Source organism: Lepidothrix coronata, unplaced genomic scaffold, assembly GCF_001604755.1.
Source record: "Lepidothrix coronata isolate B3197 unplaced genomic scaffold, Lepidothrix_coronata-1.0 Scaffold210, whole genome shotgun sequence".
Classification (NCBI taxonomy): Eukaryota; Metazoa; Chordata; class Aves; order Passeriformes; family Pipridae; genus Lepidothrix; species Lepidothrix coronata.
Genome location: NW_016690390.1, coordinates 30,220 through 48,315, shown reverse-complemented (window position 1 = coordinate 48,315; position 18,096 = coordinate 30,220). Strand labels below are relative to the sequence as shown.

General features: G+C 45.0%; 2 protein-coding genes across 5 annotated transcripts in view; one reads left to right on the top strand and one right to left on the bottom strand.

The window, feature by feature from the left end:
• RECQL5 (RecQ like helicase 5) overlaps positions 1–18,096 on the top strand; it is a 37,312-nt gene that overhangs the window by 7,387 nt on the left and 11,829 nt on the right. The window lies entirely within an intron of this gene.
• Positions 1,265–17,362, bottom strand: SMIM5 (small integral membrane protein 5). Of its 3 annotated transcripts, XM_017833006.1 has the most exons (6): positions 13,947–14,019; positions 10,998–11,139; positions 10,480–10,620; positions 8,731–8,884; positions 7,027–7,329; positions 1,265–2,109 (listed from the first exon to the last, which is right to left on the bottom strand). In XM_017833006.1, the coding sequence occupies exons 4-5, from the start codon at positions 8,855–8,857 to the stop codon at positions 7,217–7,219; spliced, it is 240 nt and encodes a 79-aa protein (XP_017688495.1). In that variant the 5' UTR covers positions 8,858–8,884; positions 10,480–10,620; positions 10,998–11,139; positions 13,947–14,019; the 3' UTR covers positions 1,265–2,109; positions 7,027–7,216. The 3 variants fall into 3 exon arrangements, with proteins under 3 accessions (XP_017688495.1, XP_017688497.1, XP_017688496.1); XM_017833008.1 differs by lacking the exons at positions 10,998–11,139; positions 13,947–14,019 and adding an exon at positions 17,219–17,362; XM_017833007.1 differs by lacking the exon at positions 10,998–11,139 and having other exon boundaries at positions 13,947–14,023.

Below are 18,096 nucleotides of genomic sequence, written 5' to 3'. Positions count from 1 at the left end.
AGGAAGGTATCCCTGGGAGTTCTCTCATCACTCCCACCTCTGAGTTAAGTGAGATGTTGGTCTTGGAGCCTCACCAAGTGACATGGGGATGTTAAACTATAACTCCTCTGGTGATGTATTTTACAATGTTCTATCTTTGATGATGGGTTGACTTAGTTGCAATTGCTTTTGACTCTCTCCTCCTTCACTACATCACCTCTCTCCTAAGGGGACAAACAGACAGCCTAATCAGCATGGGATGGAAGCATTTAGATTTAATGTTTCTGTAAATCTCAGGGGCTCTACACTGCAAAGTACTGGGTATCTGTGATTCTCATTGACCTTACAAGGTGCTTAGAATGTTTTAGAAACAGGCTTAAATTATGGATGTGCCCAACCTAAATGCAGACTAGCAACCACAACGTGCATTGTTCAGGTTTAGTGCATGCCTTGTAAGCTGTAATTGTACTAATTGCTGTTTTATGCTGGATAAGACATCAAAGCTGTAATTTTGTCAGGAAGAGAGCAGTGCGTGTTCACTAACTGGAAATGGTCTTCATGTGTCTTGCTTACAAGTTCTGCATTTCATTTCACTTTTCACACCTGAGTCTAGAACAACTTTTTCAGCATGAATGTAATGTGCTTTCTTTCTGATGCCTTGGCGAGCGTGTTGTCATGTTTGTCCTTGTTGTCATGCTTGGTAAACAAATCCTGTTTTTTTTGGGATAGTCCTTTTTGTACTGAAATGTGACACGACACTGAGTCCTTGGGCACTTGAAGGAGCACTTCTTTGCCTAAAGTTGAGGTGATGCTGTGAAGTAGCTTCTAGGAGGCTTCTTGCTCTAAGAATTTGATCCACTTGGCTGAGTAGGTCTGCTCCTTCTGCTGTGTGTTACCAGCTCACAGAGTGGCAGAGGGCTGTTTGTGTCTGGGGTTTGTGTAATCATAGAATGGTTTGGGTTGGAAGGGACCTTAAAGACCACCCAGTTCCACCCACCTGCCGTAGGCAGGGACACCTTCCACTAGACCAGGTTGCTCCAAGCCTTATCCAACCTGGCCTTGAACACTTCCAGGGATGGGGCAGCCACAGCTTCTGTGCCAGGGCCTCAGAATAATAATCTGAATATCACTGACCTAATTAGAAATTACATCTCCCATACTTTTTCTTCCCACCCCCAGCTTGGTCCATTCTTCCTGCTGTATAACATGCCATGTGCATCCCAGTGACACATCTTGCAGCACCACTGACTGACCTCCCTGCTTATAACTGTGCAGGACACTGAGGTGATATGGAAAGAAACGCCACGTTGCATTTCTTTTTTACATATTGAATTAATACAGTTCTATTTACCATCCAAACAGTGAAAGCAAATCTTAAACTCTGACCTTGCAAGGTTATAAATAAGAACAAATAAAGACAGATTGTGTACTGGCAAGCAAGTTTTTGCATAGTATATTTAGGCTACTGTCCGGGTATGACAGGAGAACAATGGTATAAGCTGCTTTTCCAGAGTGGGTTTAGACAAAGCTTTCAGTGCTCAGAGTTTCCTATTGCTCTTTTGCAAGGTGAAAAAAAGAAAAAACAAACCAGGTAGCTGCAGCAGCAGAAGACATCTTAATCAGTTTTAGGGGGTAGCCACCTCTAACTGGTGGGTTTGCTTGAAAGATGAAAATCAGACAGAGGTGAGTTGACTTTGGTATTTGGTGAATCAGGCAGTTCCTGAGCACAGACAGCCCGATGTAATGAGTTTGCTGTGGGCCTGCAGAACAACTTGCAGGCATTGGGACATTGCTTTTGATGCAGCAAAGTTGCATGGGAAGAAATAATCACCCAGGGAGAGAGGATGAGGAAGCTTTCTGTGAACAACACAGTCAGGTTGTAGCTGAGCTGATTCTTGCTCCAAGTACCGCGTCGTTACGTCACTGTCTATGTGCCGCTCTCTTTGTGCCTTGAAGATGTGCAGCACCCAAAGATAGCAGCAAATAAAACGAGAGCAATAAAAACAAGACAGAAGATGCCAATCACCACCAGCCCTCCAAGAGCCCAGTCACTTGCTGTAATCAGTGTCTTTAGGTCTTCCAGAACTGAGGATGCCTCTTGCGCTGATGACATGCTGGTTTTCCACCCTGCTGGGGGTAGACAAGAACAGTGTCAGGTGTTGGTGTATCCTCTCTATGCTCTGAGCACAGTCCCAAAACCAGTTACAGGTATGAATGCTGTCTGTGCCTACAGGCATCCCCCTTCCAAAAGGAGAAACAGAAATGGGAGCATAAACCAGAAGAAATACAGCTGAGGCCTGTTTCACAATCAGATCCACCAAGATGTAAAGAGGAAAAGCTTCTGGCTCTATAAGATTTTGGCAGTTGAGATTTATTTTAATCATAGTTAATCAATATTTTAAATAATATAGTGTCTCTCCAGCATGTTCAGTATGAACCCTTCACCTCTGTTAGCTGCACAGCCTATACATGAAAACCAAGTATTCAGTGGGAGAACTTCCTTGATACCATTAGAAAGATCTCTAAAATAGAGTTGGGGACTGAGACTCTGAGAACACACTGGAAATTAAATGAAGACTTATTTAAAAACAAACAAGCAAAAAAAAAATCCACCCACCAGCAATAAGCAAAGATCATGTACAACTTGTTGCTTTTATAAGGCTTAGAGTAGTGTAATTATGTTAAAAAGGGAGTCCTGCTAATGGAGTTTGCTTTAGTAATGCTTTCTGTTACTCTGCAATAGAAGCACAAGTTTTCCTTCCATGAAGTGCTTAGGTCCAGTAATAATTTAAATTGGGATCTCAGTGGGTTCTACACACTTGCTCTTTCACTGATACTTTGCATAATGACTCAGCTGTCAGCCCTCTAAAGAACATCCAGCATCTCTTTGTGAGCATCTTGTGGTTTTACTGAAGGTTCCTTGTTTCTCAAGGGAAAGGGTGGAATATTTCTCACACTTTCTTGCAAATACAACTATGCAGATGTAATACAGGAAGAGATCTTTGTTATTTTTGAAAATTTGCTTGACTTGCTGCCCCTTAGGTATCCTGAGTACTGTAAGGAAAAGGATTAGTCCTGTAAAGCGTGTTTCATCCTCAGCAGCTCAGATTTGACTAGAAGCACAAGCTTGCACTTGCTGAAGGTTTTGTTTCTTTCTTAGCAGCCAAATATATTCAGTTCATGGTTTGTTTTCTGGACTGATGGCAGATCACCATGCTCAGTCTCTAACCAACAGGCACACGGGACAGGAAAGCTGTTCTGGATGGCTTGCCTTGCCTTCAGAAAGGAGACAGCCTAGATATTGGTTCTGTAGACCCAAAGGCAGGAACCCTGTGGGACTGCACACCCCAGGAAGTTCCTCTCTCTTTTGCTAAGCACAGTTAACCTCCTGAAATAGGAGAGCTTTATGAAGATTTTATAAATACCTGAAGCTGTTGTGTTTGTAGAAGGTATTTCTTCCATTGCCTCCTCTGCACCTCTCCAAGAGATCCTGGCCAGTGATGAGGGACCCCTTACTGTGCCTCGAGACTTTCAGAGGTAGCCTGGAAATTACCTTGGTGCTGCAGTAAATGATTAACAGCTGATTTTCCTGCAAAGGTGTGGCTGATATAATCAAATCAAAGACCTTGAGCCTAAATAAAAAGTCCTAATTCAGCTGTTGCTCAGACATTTCTTCCTCTCCGTGGCTTTATCCCCTCCTACACCTGCTGTGGTGATTGTAAAGGCCCACTATGTCCTGTCTGGACAGAATGTGGTGGAGAGGAAGGCTGTGTTTCCTGGACCCTGACTGGATCTGTATTGGAAGCTCCTTTAGGAGACTCTCATACCTAAAGTGAGACCATGAACAAGATTGCCCTGCAGTACGAAATCCGTTATGACAGTTCACGGAGATAAACCCGTTACAGAGCATTGCACTGCTGTTAACTGCAATAAAACTGCCTCCCTATTGCTTTCCTGACTGGAGAAGACCCGAGGGATGGTTCTGCAGAGAGGTGGGAGGGGAGAAGGCGGAGTGTGGTGTGCGAGACTGCATGTGTGTAAAAGGAAACTTATTTTTCACAAGCCAAGCAAATTGCTTTGAAACCAGAGGGATAATGTTACAGAACAGAAGCTATTCCATCGAGTCATCAGTAGACCTTCTTCTGGAGGGGCTGGCCTTGCTGACTTTTTGAGGTTCCTCATGGAAAGAATCGACTTCAACACTTTTATCATCAGGACTGAAGTAACAGTATTCCCTTGCAGTTCCTTCTAGCTCACTCAGTTTTCACAACATGTGCAGGAGTTGGTGTGTTTGAAGCCATCTCTCCTTAGTCTGTGCTTTTCTGAATCTCCCTCTGCATTTTGAAACAGAGGATCCATCCTCACTAGTGCTCCCTACAGGTCCCAATATATGAGTATGGACTGAAGCCAAAAACACAAAAGCTCTTGTGGGTGGTGAGCAGGGACTCAGGGACTGGCACGTTTGTAGATAGCAGAAGCTGAAGGGCTGCAGTAAACTGGGGACTTGCTGGGCATCTTTCAGGCCACCCTGATAAGTTGCATGCAAGAAAGCAGCAGACCCCACCCATCCAGGCAAGCAATTGGCATGTCTAAATCTCAGCTATAGGAATAGCCCAGCTGAGTGCAGTGGTACAAAATGGTACAAAGCAGAACATTAGGCCTGTGAGGTCCAGACAAGTGTGTAGAAATTGGTCCAGGGACCCCTCTAAATGGTGCCTACTCCTCTGCTCCAGAAAGCCACCTGAATCCTTTAAGTAATTGCCTTTTTTTTTGTCCTTCTCTTTGTTTAACAGTCTTGTGTTTATTCAGTTTCTAATTCAGGAACTTAAGGTGGCAGCGATAAGAGAGGAGCCATTTCTCTTGTCCCCCTGCCTGGTATCTGTCAGTGGTTTAACTTGTACCACCACTGGGAAACATGCATTTGTAGCTTTTCCTGTTGAGATAAGGCCTGGCAGCTTGTTCCCAGTGACAGCAACCTGTCAGTTGTTGGTATGTGTCCAGCCTGCTGAGCTTCCTCCTGACTTAGCACAGACTGGCTCCATGCTGCTCCAACAGTTCTCAATGGGATTCTGTTCATGTCTGTAGCTGGCACTGTCTAGCACCAGCTAGGAAAGAAAGTGAGCTCTGTTCATTCCCGGGTCTTGTGACTTAATTTAGATACAGAAACATCTGTTGAGTCTGTCTCCTGCAAAAGAGGTTCTGAGGCTGCCGATGCCACCTTGATTGCCACTTGTTTGTGAGTGAAATGAGCAATGACATATCTGAGAGGTTGGTGTGATGCACCTCTGAATGTTGATTAGACTGAACTGATGCTGTGCTTGAGCTTATTTTACCCTAACATGCTGGTTGGCAGTGAAAGCTTTGGGACAGCCTAATAAAGCCCAGTGCTTTGTTAGTCTGAGTGTAACTGCATGCAGTGGCTCATCCTAGTGTAGTCTGCTGTTGGCAGTTGCCAAGTTGGGGCTCAGCTATTTACTTTCTGAGGAACATCCTCATCTTCTGCTGGAAGGTTTTTCCTTTTCATTAATTTAAAAGTAACATCGGTAGTTTGAGGAATTTTATTTTTCTTTTGATTCTTAGACTATTTTCCGTGTCACTGGCTGCAGATATATTCCAATGTGCAGCAGCACAAAAATGCCAAATACCCACATCTGGTTTGTTGACAAAAAATAAAGTTCTTAAACATAAGAAACTACTGACGTAATGTGCTTTTTACCAATCTGGGCGCAGGCATCAGAGAAAAGACATTTCTTTACAAAGTTTTCTTTATTTTTTCTCCCTTTTGAAGTGTAAAGGATGTTTAAAAGCCCACTGTTAAAAACTTGATGATTCTATTCCCCCTGGCTCCATGCTGCCTCTGGTACATACATGTGTAATCCCTTTGCCTCCTCTGCACTTAGCACTTGGGATACAGGGGCTGAAGGTGACTTCTCTATGTGCATGTAACTTTTTATACCTTCTCAAAAAGGTGTTTGGTCCCACATTTGGTGCTGAAAGACCAGTGGCTTTGAGTTGTGCAGTATTTCAGCCTTCCATTGGGCTGTCCCAGCTGTGAAAGTCGTGGCCTGTGCCACAGCCTTGTACGGACATAAATCCCTTTCGGAAGTTCACCGGAGCGCAAACCAAACATACACGGTGGCTGCAGCATGGAAAAGGGATTTATTTGCACTTGTTAACTCCAGCAGCACAGCCCATTCTTGGCTCTGCTCTGTCACCGTGCCCGCTGTCAGCTGCTGCTCACATACCCTGAAGTGACGGTTACCACGGTGCGTGTCACTCCTCCAAAATGCCTTTGTGCCTGCTCATAAACATACCCCTGGCATAATGTTTATGTCCACCAAAATAAACTGCACGCAGTGCAGGGAGTCAGGCCACAGATCCCTCAAGTAAGGGCAGGGATTTGTTCATCTCCTGTAGCTCCCATGCTCTGCAAGAACCATTCATCTGCAACAAGCAGTAGAACCACACAGGGGGGTGGGGAGGGAGCACGTTTAGCAGCAGTATGATCAAAATAGGCTGTGGTGTTGGTGAGTTTTTCCCTTTTGCCTTCGTCTTTCTGTTTACAAAGAATATTCCACATGATCTGAATTTTTTCTTTGGCAATTTCACCTCATTGTAACACCAATGAAATGACACCAGGAGCATTTACCGGCTGTTCTCAGCTGGCATGTCTGGATCAGGTCCATGATTTGTTTTCAGCAGATAACTCGGCTAAACATGTCTCCTGCAGCTGGTTTTTGAAAGAGCAGGTTTGGGCTTGATCCATGATCACCTGAGCACGTGGTGATGTCAGTGACTTTTGCTAATGCCCAGCACCATCCTTCTGGATTAGCCACCTGTGAGGAGAGCAGGCACTGCCTGGCATGTGGTCCTGGACATGTTCTCTGTTTTGGTCTGTGGCTCCATGCTCACTGAGGGGATCCTTGGCTGGCCCAGCTGCAGGGCTGTCTTTGGGAAAGCTGTCTCTTTTCTCAGCAACTTGTGTCCATGCCCTCCCACCCCATCCCACCCCAGAAGAGGGAGACAGTGATGGTAAAGGAGCTTTACCTTTCTGGTCACAGTGGTGGCTGTCACAGAGAGAAGGAATTCTACGCTGTGGTTTCTGGTCCTTTGAGTCATGTTAATTAATATTGTTATTGCCATTTTCAGTGAGCTAGTGTGGAAAGTCATTCCCATAGGACTGAATCATGATGTCCATGCGTGTCCTTGATAGTAGGTTGTGTCACCTCGTTGAACTTCACGAGCGGGCAGTCGGGCGGACTTGGCTCTTCCTACCTCTGGTGTCATCACAGCCACAGCAGCTGTAGCAGCAGCAACTGCAGGCAATGATCATGAGCACCAGAACAGTGACTGGAAAGAGAAGCAAAGGATATTGTTTCATGGTGTTGGAGCAATCCCTATGTCTCCTGCAAGTTGTTTGTTGAGCAGCAAAATGAACAAAGCCTGGTTTCTTGTGAATTTTTTTTTCCTTATATCCCCAACTCCCCCCTCCTAAGTTCCTGCTCACTTGTATTGGTTATCCATTTAATCTGAACAGTCATTACCTGGTATTTTGAGATCTTAAGAGCTACATACCACACCATATGGGGGTTTATCCTCACCTGCCTCATGGGCTGTTGCTTAGGAGCTGACATGCAGTTACTGAGCAGAGCTATGTGCTTGGAAAGGATGAAAATCCAACTCTGCCCATAGTTGTGTCAGAAGCAACTCAAGAGGGTTTGGTTGCTCAAACTGTCAGTTGTATTTCTGAAGAGAGCATGCAGTGTAGCCTTTAAGGATAGATATTTGTGACTGGGTTGGCTTTACTCTTTCTTCTGTATTTAGCTTGAAAAAATAGATACTTCAAATGCAGAGTTTTGTTTCACAAAGCAGTGGGCTAACTTCCTGATATTCTCCTCTAGCCATGATGGTTGGTTTTGGGAGGGATATATTAGTTTATCTGGAGTAGAAAAGGATGACATGTTTCATCCTGCAAAACACATAACAGTGTGTGAACGTGCATGTGTGTGTGTGCATGTGTTCCTTCAAAGCCTGGAGCTGGGCTGCCAGGTATCTGAACCTGTGGGGAACCAGCTGTAGGTATGAACAAAATAAAGCAGCAGGTGTGACTTTCTGAATTCCAGCCCAGGGAGGAGTGTCCAGCTGGATACACACCCTTCCTTTTGTCTGGGAGCAAACTGTGTTTTTGAGGAGGAGGGCCTGTCTTCCTTCCTGCTTGTTTTTCCCATCGTATAAACAAACTTCATCCCCCTTGATCAAGAAGTTCTTTGTTATTCCTTCTATGCCATCCCCACACAGAGCAGCAGGAGGGATCTTGCCATTACCAGAGGGTAATAAATAGGCTCATCTGAAGCATACTGGCTTCCACTGAGCCAGGAACAGGGATGACACTCAGAATCTCACTTAAGTGTCTTTTGTGGCTGGGAGATGTCCTAATACCATTTGTCACAAACTATCTCCTATGCATCAAAACATTACAGCAGCTCTGGTTTGGTTAAAATACTGCTGTTTAAACTACTGTTTGAATATGAGAGCTTTGGGTAAAGCTGTACTGTTGGCCTGTCATGCTCTGCATCCACGTAGAGATATGTGCTGAGTATTAAAAAAATTACCTAGAAATTAACCTGGGCCTCAGAGCACAGCCTGGAAAAGAACTGCCAACACCACCAACCCACCAACCAAGAGTGTGGCACAAGCTGCCCCCATAGAAGAGAAATTCTGACACCCCTTGGCCTCCACCAATAAACTCACCGATGAACAGAAGAACCACACAAAAGCAGACAATTTCCACTGGCTCAGCCTTGGGCAGTTTCTGAAGCTTAAGGAGAAACTTCTCACCAATGCCTTGAATTTCCTTCAGAAAGGTTTCAGTAGACATTCTGTCACAAGCTCTCCAGGCTTTATGCTGTAGAAGAACCAAACAGAGAATAAACCTCTTCACTGACTAATGCTAGGGAGCTGCCAGCCTTCTTATACAGCTGGTGATCACAAGGAAAACAAGTTTATCTGGTCTCAGTCCTTGCTCCCAGTAGCTAAGGTGGAGGACTATTAACTGTCTACGTGTTCTAGCACTGTTTTAATTTCAAAATCCAGCTTGGAGGGTGTTTTGTCAACTGCACTGTTAAGCAAAGGCAAAACGGTGTTTCTTCTACAAGGACACTTATTTCAGCAGACACAGAGTTAGAACTGGACAGTGCCTGCCCTTGGCTTTCAGCCAATGAAAATAATTTTTTTTTCTAGTTGTGCTAACTTGTCCCTCCAGAAAGAAATGCAGTTCTAACTCAACTTGAATTCCAAATGCTAAACTCCAGTGGTACACAGTTTTCAGTTGGTTTTTACTGAGTAACACAAAGTAGACTCCCTTGAAGGCTTCTTGCACTTTGAGCTACAGAAAGCCTCTTCAAAAACCAAGGCACTTATTTCAACACCTCAGTACAATACCATTAATTATGTTTTATCAACCAGTTTTACTGTATGGTGATATTAAGATTTAAAGTCTGCATTCACTGGGGACAGCTGGATGCTTTTCAAGTTCTTACAGATGAATGCACAGTAAGGGTTTTATTTTAAGCCACTTTCTAACTGAGCAATATATGAATTGAACAATGGATGTCCACCCATCAGTGCTGGTGATGAGCAAATAAAAGCCCCTGGATCTGTTGGGGAGATGCTCCACAAGGGAGGTTAATCCTGCTCAGTAATCTTAGACCTTCTTTATTCTCAGAGTGATCATCAGGAGCTACTGTTACTGAAAATATTAGTGTAATCAAAGTTATGTGTCTCAGTTTTGCCACCAATATTTGCTGGTCTTTTGCCCCATGAGCAGGATTTTGGAAGGCATTGCAACAAACTAGTGGGCAGGAGACCTATGGATGCTCAATTTTTTCTTCAGTCAGGAACTGGAATTGGATATTGTTGAGAAACATCCATAGTTTCACCTAAAACAAATGTTTGGACAGGTCAACACTTGAATGGATTATAACTTTTATGTCATTGTTATATCAAAATATCCTAGTTTGTGTATTTTGTAATAGTCATCACTGGGTTATGGGACTTGAACATTGCAGTTTAATGTCCTGGTCTTGGTGATAACACAAAGCCAAGTGACCCAGACGGCACATCCAGAACAAGCCAGCTAATCCTTCCTGCACATCTGGATCGGTTACTCAAACAAATGGAGGCTTGGAGTTCAGTTTCTTCTAAACACACTGAGGACAGAGAGACCTTGGCTGTTTCTTTGCATGCTGGGCTTAAATATTACAGTGCCAAGTTAAATTAAGTTTTGTATGTTTATGCAATTCAAAAAGGCTTTTCTTTGTTCTTTTAAACCCAAGCTAAGGAATAAAAATCGGAACCAGCTGGGATGGGGGTGGATGGAAAATCTACATCTACAGAAAGATCTCTGTGCAACTTAGCAGGGAGGCAGAGCTGTGGCCTTTTGACCTGAAAAGGTCACTTTTGAGACTAGGGCTAAATAGTTCTTTCCAGATGACTGCATACCCCAAGTGAGCTGCTCCAGAAACGGCTGCCTTATCCTTTGCACGGTGCTGTGGGATTCTGTGTCAGCAGGTTTTCAGTTTTGTTTCCATTCCAAGAGATGGTGGAGGAAGCAGAGGTGATTTGTGTTTTCTGTTCTTGGCTCTAGAAGAAAAATGTAAAAAAAAAAAAAATAAAAAGGAAAAAAAATTCTGGCTCTAACATCTTGAAAATGTTTGTTCCCTTTGGAGGTGTTTCTGCCTGTCCAGAAGCATTCCTAGTAAAGAATCTGCTGTGATAACCTTCCATGCCATGCTTTGGACTGCACCAGAAGGAACAAATATAAGAGCCAGGCTTGTGAAGTATGGATATACAGTGTAAAATTACTGATTAGGATTGTAGAACTCTGGATTAGCAAAGTGCTTAGTCTAAAATGAAAAAGGGTGTCTCAGTAACGGCCATTCCCCTGCCCATGGTACCTGGTCTGGAGCTAAGTGAAGGAGTTTTTATTCTAAAACTTGCAAGGAATGTTGCTTGTTTACCTTGGTCTGAACTACATCAGGGGCAAAGTTTGATGCTGGTGGTGCAGTCTCCAGTCTACCCGTGAGGAAGCAAATGTTTTTCTGCTCAACTGCACTTCTGACTTGCCCTCTGGTTCCAAGGGCTCTCGCTGCTTTGGGATTTCTGCTTGTGCAGCGTAGCAAAAGGGTGAATAATAAAATAATTCTTAAAGAAAAAAAAAGTGAAACTCTCCCAAGAAAGCCAGTTATATTCACAGACTTCTGTATATTCCATTCTACTTGTATGTTCCATTCTAGTTGTGATTTAAAGTCTTTGTTCAGGACTGGTTTTGATTCTGACCTTTTCCCACTTGATTTCAGCGAAACCAAGAGCTCACCCTTGAGATTAGCATAAGGGTAAGAATAGTGCTGTGTCACTTATCCATCTTCCTCTTGTACAACACAACAGTGATGACATTACTTACAAATTTCAGAGTCAAGTTGTAAGAATTAATTCCTTTTTTTTCTGTTATACTCTGTTCAAGGAAGCTCCCAATTCTGTTACTGCTGTCACCAACAGTAGTAACAGAAAGGTGGTGCAGCATATTCATTACTGAAGCAGTAATTGTAATGATTATTACTAAAACAGGCAACTCTTGGGAGATTTAAAACTTAAGGTTGTAGGTCTGTAGGTTGTAGGTTAACTGACAGTTTACTTTCTAGTGTTAGAGTGCTGGCTTAGAGCCTAGAAGAGCCACCCAAGTTACTACCTCACAGATTCTGTGGAGCTTGGAGCAAACATAATTGTCTGCTGGTGTTTTTCTCCTTGCTCATCATTTTCCTTCCTCAAAGCCTCACCCACTGAGGGTGGGACCCCTCCAGAGCAGAGGAGACGTGGCTGTAGGGCAGCAAAGCTGATGGAACTTGTTACAGAAGAAACACTGAATGACCACAGTGCAGTGTGGTCTTCATAACACATTGTTAGACTAATGTCAGGAACTTCTGCTCCACAGCTGTAGCCAGAGCTCACATGAAGTGAGAATAAGGGGAAGAGAGGCAAGATGAGAAACTCAGGTGGAAAAGAAAGTAAGGTCAATGCTGGTGTCTTGTGACAGGCGGGTTAGAATTTCCTGCTGGGATGGGGTGGCAGCCTGAAATCCTGTATCCTGTTCTGGCTGTTCTTTAAGAAATAATTCATCTATCCAGTGTTGCCAGTTGAACTAGATCATCAAATCTTTCTGCCCTTCCCTATGTTACAAGGCACAGCAGAGGAGGGAATATGATAAATCATTTAATTTGGGTTTATTTCTTTTTGAGGAAAAAAAAAAGGCCCAATCTGCCATGCGTCATGAGTTGTTAGGCTTGGTCGAAAAGAGAGAGCACAGTAATGATGCAGGGGAATGGTAACAGCTGCAGGTGTGCTGCTCAGCTGCAAGGATTACATGACCCTGTAAAACCAAAGAGCATGGCCTGTGTTCAGGGCTTATATAGATTCAGATTCCCAGAAAGCGCTAATGCAGATTCATCTTGCTGTGCCCACTGAATAAAGCTGTGAAAATTGCCATAATAGCACTGAAATTATCTTTCTGAGTTGTTTTAATGGACTCATGCCATACTGAAGCACTCAAAGAAGTTGGCTGCTCAGTCCTTTTGAGAATAAAGCCATTAAAAAGCCTCAATCTAGACATTTGAGAGAAAAGCCTCAGTCAGGGTTCCTTTGTGCTGTGAACTGGCTGTGTGAGAGGGCTTCCAGGCTTCAAGCAACAAAAGGAGCTTTGGGATGACCATGTGTGATGGGGTCCCACATGCCACTGCTTAAAGCTAGTCAGGTTGCTGTAAATCTTTTGGAATTGATGCAAATTGATAGGGGTTTTTTGGTGTGTCTTTTGGTGTGCATCCAATCTGTGTGTGCACACAGGTGCATCCAGAGTTGAGCTGTAGGGAGTGGGTGAGCTGAAATTTACTGCTGAGGAATGAGACACTTGTTTACTCATAACCCTGGTGGTATTTGAGCAGCCTATTTAAGTGCAAAGGACATGAATTTGAGTTTGTGGTTTAGCCCCAGGACTGGAGGTTAGTAAACAGAAGCAGTTTTCCCGGCCTGCCAGTGATGTTTTACTGGTGGCGTGACTTTGGATAAGTCATCCCATCCCTCTGTTGGGTGACTTCATCTCTGCAAAGAGTTGGAACATGTAAGCATCATCAGAGGTTTGTTTGTTAATTGTTGTGTGTCCAAGTCTCCAACATGCTCGGAAATCTTTAGATAGGAGACAATAAGTCCCTGGGTTTGTTGCAGTTACAAACTGAACTGCCCTTTACTTGCTCACTGCCTGTTACACTTTGGTCACTGAGCCCATTTAGGTTGGAAGTAGATGAAAGCATCTTGTTTGTTCCTAAGCCAACCATGCTCCATAGGGGGTCTACTGCTCTTGCCATGATCCTCATCCATTGCTTTTACTGTGCTTTGTGTGGATTTGTTGCTCAGGTAATCTAAAAATGGAGACCAATGGAGGGGGGAATTTGTTGGGAACAAAAAGCTGTCAGTGCCTCTAGTCCTAATGCAGCAGGTCCCAGTGGAGTCAGATCTCCTCCACTGTGCCCACTGTCCACAGCACCAAAGCTCCAGAGACCTTACAAAGGAGAACCTCGCTGATGTGCCCATCAAGCAGAATGCCAGGGCAACATTCCCATTGCAACCTTGTCTTTTTCCCAAGACTGACTGTGGAGAAGCAAACGCTTTGTGTTGTTCTTTCTCAGGCAAGTCAAATTGGTTGAAATTGGATCTGTACAGGGATGGGAAGCCTGTATGGATTGTGGTAGCTTATTTTGTGGGAAGTCTTAGAAGGCAAGCCCAGCCTCATGGAAGGAGGGTGTTGAGCAGCCAAAGGGGAGGGCATGCTTTTTATTCTGATCTAAAACTCCAAAATAAACTCTGACTGTGTTTGGCCTCTTTCTAAAGAACATGAAGCTTTGACCAGTTTCAAAACCTACCAGCTTTGTTCTTGAAATGTGCTTCTGATTTCATCTGGATAAGGTCTGCAGTGCTTCCTGTTCCAGAACAATGTGGGTTGCTAGGTGTGACTACAGTCTGGATGCAGTTTGGCATAACGTGTCATAATTCCTGCACGATTGTTTATTGTTCCAAGCTTTTAGTGTACTGCTGAGATGAAAAGGGCCATAGAAATGTAGTTGTATTATCAGTGCATGGTTTTCCCTCATCATTGTTAATGCAATGTTTGCTGCCACGGTTGTAGTTGACCAGCCACGTGAATCTTAACTATAGTTCAGACAAGCCCTTTTTTTCCTAAAACAGGAGTGAACGGTGCCAGACAGACCTATAATTCATTCCCAAGCAGATGAAAATAGTTTCCAGTATCAAGAGAATTCAGCCCTTTAACAGCACACACCCAAACTGGTAAATTGCAGCTCAATGTCATGGGAGAAAAGCTTTGACTTTGTCAGTTGGTCTGGAAAAGAAGGCCACACATTCCTTCAGATTATAAAGCTGCCCTGACTGGGCAGCCCTTTGGCTGGAATACCCTGTCATCACCACTACCCACCATTTGGAGGTGGGTTTTGAGGCAGCACTGTAAATGTCCCTTCTCTCCCCTACAACCAAATATTAGATTAATATAAAAAGGCACTGAATTCCCTGCAATAGCATTTTCAGTAGCTGAGGTACCCACTGGGGCACTGAGCTGAGAGTCTTTACACCTCTGCTGAGCACCCTGGTTTTCTCCAGTCCATCCCACAAACACATCCACAAAACCCCACGAGATAATTCCTCACTACTAGGAATTTTTTAAGTGGGGAGACCAAAGCACTGAGCCATCCAATGAAAGGAAAAGGTCAATTTTAAAAATAAACCTGTAGCTCTTCTACAAGAGAACTTTTTTTAGGGTTGGTGATGCTTGAATCTAGCCTGAAAGTCTATTCTAATATTAGCAAAATAACCATTCCCCAGGAAGCTGACAGAGGGGTAGCTGTGTGCCTGTGAAAACCTTGTAGTTACTTCACAAACATAGTGGGATCTATCAGTAGTTTGGTGTTTGAGAAACATAGTGGGATCTGTCAGTAGTTTGGTGGTTGAGGTCTGGCAGCTGGAGCTCACTGGGAGTGCTGGAAACTCCTCCACCTTTCAACAGCCCCCTCTGTGCCCTGTCCTTGACTGATCTCAGACCTCCAGGTCTCACAAGTTACATGCACTTTTGAGTTTTTTGAAATAAGGTGGACTGATCCTAGTAAAGATGACACCTGGGTGTAGGAACTCAAAACTAAAGGCTACAACAGCTGCTTCCCCAGAGGAAGCCGTTTTGAACCACATCAGCTGTGGCTGTGTGGGAAAGCAGTGAGAGCCCCAGTGGAGGTGAGGGCTGGGTGCTGCTCTCCTCACCCAGCTCTCTCACAGTCCCTTACAGTCCCTGCTGTCCATGTGTGACTCTGCTCTGGCCCACTGCAGGCTGTGTGATCAGAGGGCTGTCTCACAGAAAGGATCTGCTCTATCAAAACTGGGTTTATTTTGTTCCTCCGCTCCCATAACCGCCCTTACGTTGTAATGAGGCTGAGGCCTGAGCACTGTGACAGCTGTAACACAAGCCATGTCCTGCTGCTTTTATCCAGACATGTGTTTCATATTGCTGTTCCTCTCCCCCACACACATGTACAGCGCGGCTGCGGCTGGACAACCCCCCAGCCAAAGCCCTTAACATTTTCTTTTGGCGAGGAAAACTTGGCATGTTTCTCTACCTCCTTCCCTCCCCTGCCCTTCTCCCCTCACTCCTCCCTCCTTCCTTTTTTTTTTTGTTTCCCTAAACTTTGTTTTTTCACATGCTTTATTTGAGAATCCATCTTAACTGCAGCAACCAACCTACACAGACCCTTCATTAGCAGGGTGGAAACTTCCCTCCATCCCCTTGAGCCCAGGGCTAGGCTGGAGGCGTGTGGGTCTTAACTACTACATCCCCTCACTCAGGCAGTTCCAATTCGGTGTTTGTACAACACTTAGGTCAGAAAGACCTGCCCTCCCTTCCATGTTAATGGATATGGAGAGAAGTGGAAATACCTGATCCTTAACATTCCTCCCTGCAGGCATGTGTAGGATCGGGAAGACATCTTTCTATGAGAACTGGCTTTCTGGCTCTGTGTTTGTAAACAGCTGACCGCCCATGCTCCTCCTGGAAGAGGCTGAGGGGGTCCCAGCTCAGTGCTAGGAGGTGCAAGAGCTTCAACACAGAGAAATCAGCTATCATATGGCAGAAAAAGGGGGTTTATATGATGGGTCTCCTTTGCCAGCGCCTCTTCCCGTACCCAGCAGCAAAATGGAGATGGGACAGCGAGGTTGTGGGACACCTCTGTAAAACCAAGGCTTGGACTTAATGATCTTAAAGGTCTTTTCCAAACTAAATGATTCTATGATTCTATAATTTTATGTATTTAGGGGATCCTTCGCCTCTCCCTTCCCTTTTCACGGCATGCAAACTTGACGGTCTTGTTACTGTAAACCATAGACCGTGTGTGTGCATCTATGTGTCTCTCAGAGCAGTGGGTTCCCATGCTGCTTTGAATAGTAAACCAGCATACACCACAGCTGAATTCTTTTTGTTTTGAAATGTCCTTGTTAGAAGCCGTGTAAAATCTTTCCATTTATTTCTATTGGACACAGATGCTTAACTTGCACAATATGTTAGTTCCCCGACCAGGGCTTGTTTTCTAAGCTCTCTGTTTGCTCCAGGATTTGGGGGGAATAAAACTTAGCTGCAGCTGGGAGGAGCTCTGGAGAAATGCTGTGGCTGGCACCCGCTTGGTTTCACACACGCCTGCCTGCGCTGGCAGCTCCTCGCTACAGGCACGAACAGCCCTCGCTCACAGGGGCAGCCCAGCTCTCTTGTCCACACTATTGCTAGATCAGGTCACCGCTGTGGACAGTGCCCCGTGCTAGACCTGCTTATTAGCGAAGGTCACGTTCTGTAGCAGCACGGAAAAATGAGCAGCCAGGCTTTCTAACCAACAAAAGTTGCTCGGTCCCGCTCGGACCCGAAGCAGTGCGGGCAGCTCCTTTTGTTACAGGGCGGCCTCAGCGCGGCTCTCTGCAATCCGCTTAAAAGCTTTTCTCCTGCCGCCTTTGCTCCTCAGTGCCCCTCGCACACAAATTGAGGCTCGCAAGCTCTGCTCCATGGCTCATTCCGCAGTGGGAGCTCCACCAGCTCCTCGCTAACCAGCGGAAGGTTGGGGTGCCCGAACACCAGCGATAGCTCAGCCCTTACCCCAGCGCGCCGCCAGCTCTTCTTCTCCTCTTGTTTTTCTTTCCGTCGTCTTAAACTTTCACGTCATCTCTCCCCTCATCCTGGCGTGTGTCTCGCTCCTCGCTCGGCTCCTCTGTGCTCTGCCGCTGACAGCCAGCTGTTGTCTCTGCCTTTTTTTTTTTTTTTTTTTTTTTTTTTTTTTTTTTTTTTTTTTTGTTGCTGGTTGTCCTGGAGATCCGAAGTTTCGTGTTACATGTGTGCCAGGGAGGGAGGGAGGGAGGGCGTGCGGCGGGGAGCCACCGCGGGCTGGGGCTGAGCCAGCGCTGTGCCAGCTCCGCTCCCCGGGGCGCCCAGGGGCCCGCACTTGTTGCTGTTTTCCTCTGTGCATCTCCCCACAGAGAGGTCTTTTCTTTTTTACCTTTTAATTTCGGCTTTTTCCGGAGCGAGACTTGATTCTTTCCTTGCGATAGTTCGGGGGGGTGTTAAAGCAAGTAACTTTTCTTTATGCTGCCCAGTTTCCTTCCGACTCCCGGGGGAAGTTTTTCTCATGTGTTCATTGAAGGGGCAGAGCAAGAAGTGGTGAGGACAGTGCAGCACTGTAAGAGAGACTTGCCAGGGACAGGGGAGCAGGGGTGATGCTGGGGCAGTGAATTTGCTCCATGCCCTTGGCCAAGTCATTTACTCTCTTGATGCTGTGGTTTTTCCTTGTATTCTGGGGACAGCTGACACCCACTGTCTTGTCTCAGAGGTGAAATTCAGGTGATGTTAAAAGGACACAGTCCTTTGGAGAGGTGCAACATTAGAATTTCGCATCAACCTCCTGATTTGTTCTTCTATCTGATAAAGCTTATTAAGTGGCTTTCCCTCAACAAATGGCATCTGCGTAACTGTTTTGTCCT

Bases quoted from the DNA above. Each gene is read 5' to 3' on its own strand.
- SMIM5 (XM_017833008.1), bottom strand. From the start codon at position 8,857: ATGTCTACTGAAACCTTTCTGAAGGAAATTCAAGGCATTGGTGAGAAG. The intron at 7,330-8,730 runs GTGAGTTTATTG...TTCTCTTTCCAG, and splicing joins TGTGGTTCTTCTGTTCATCG to TCACTGTTCTGGTGCTCATG.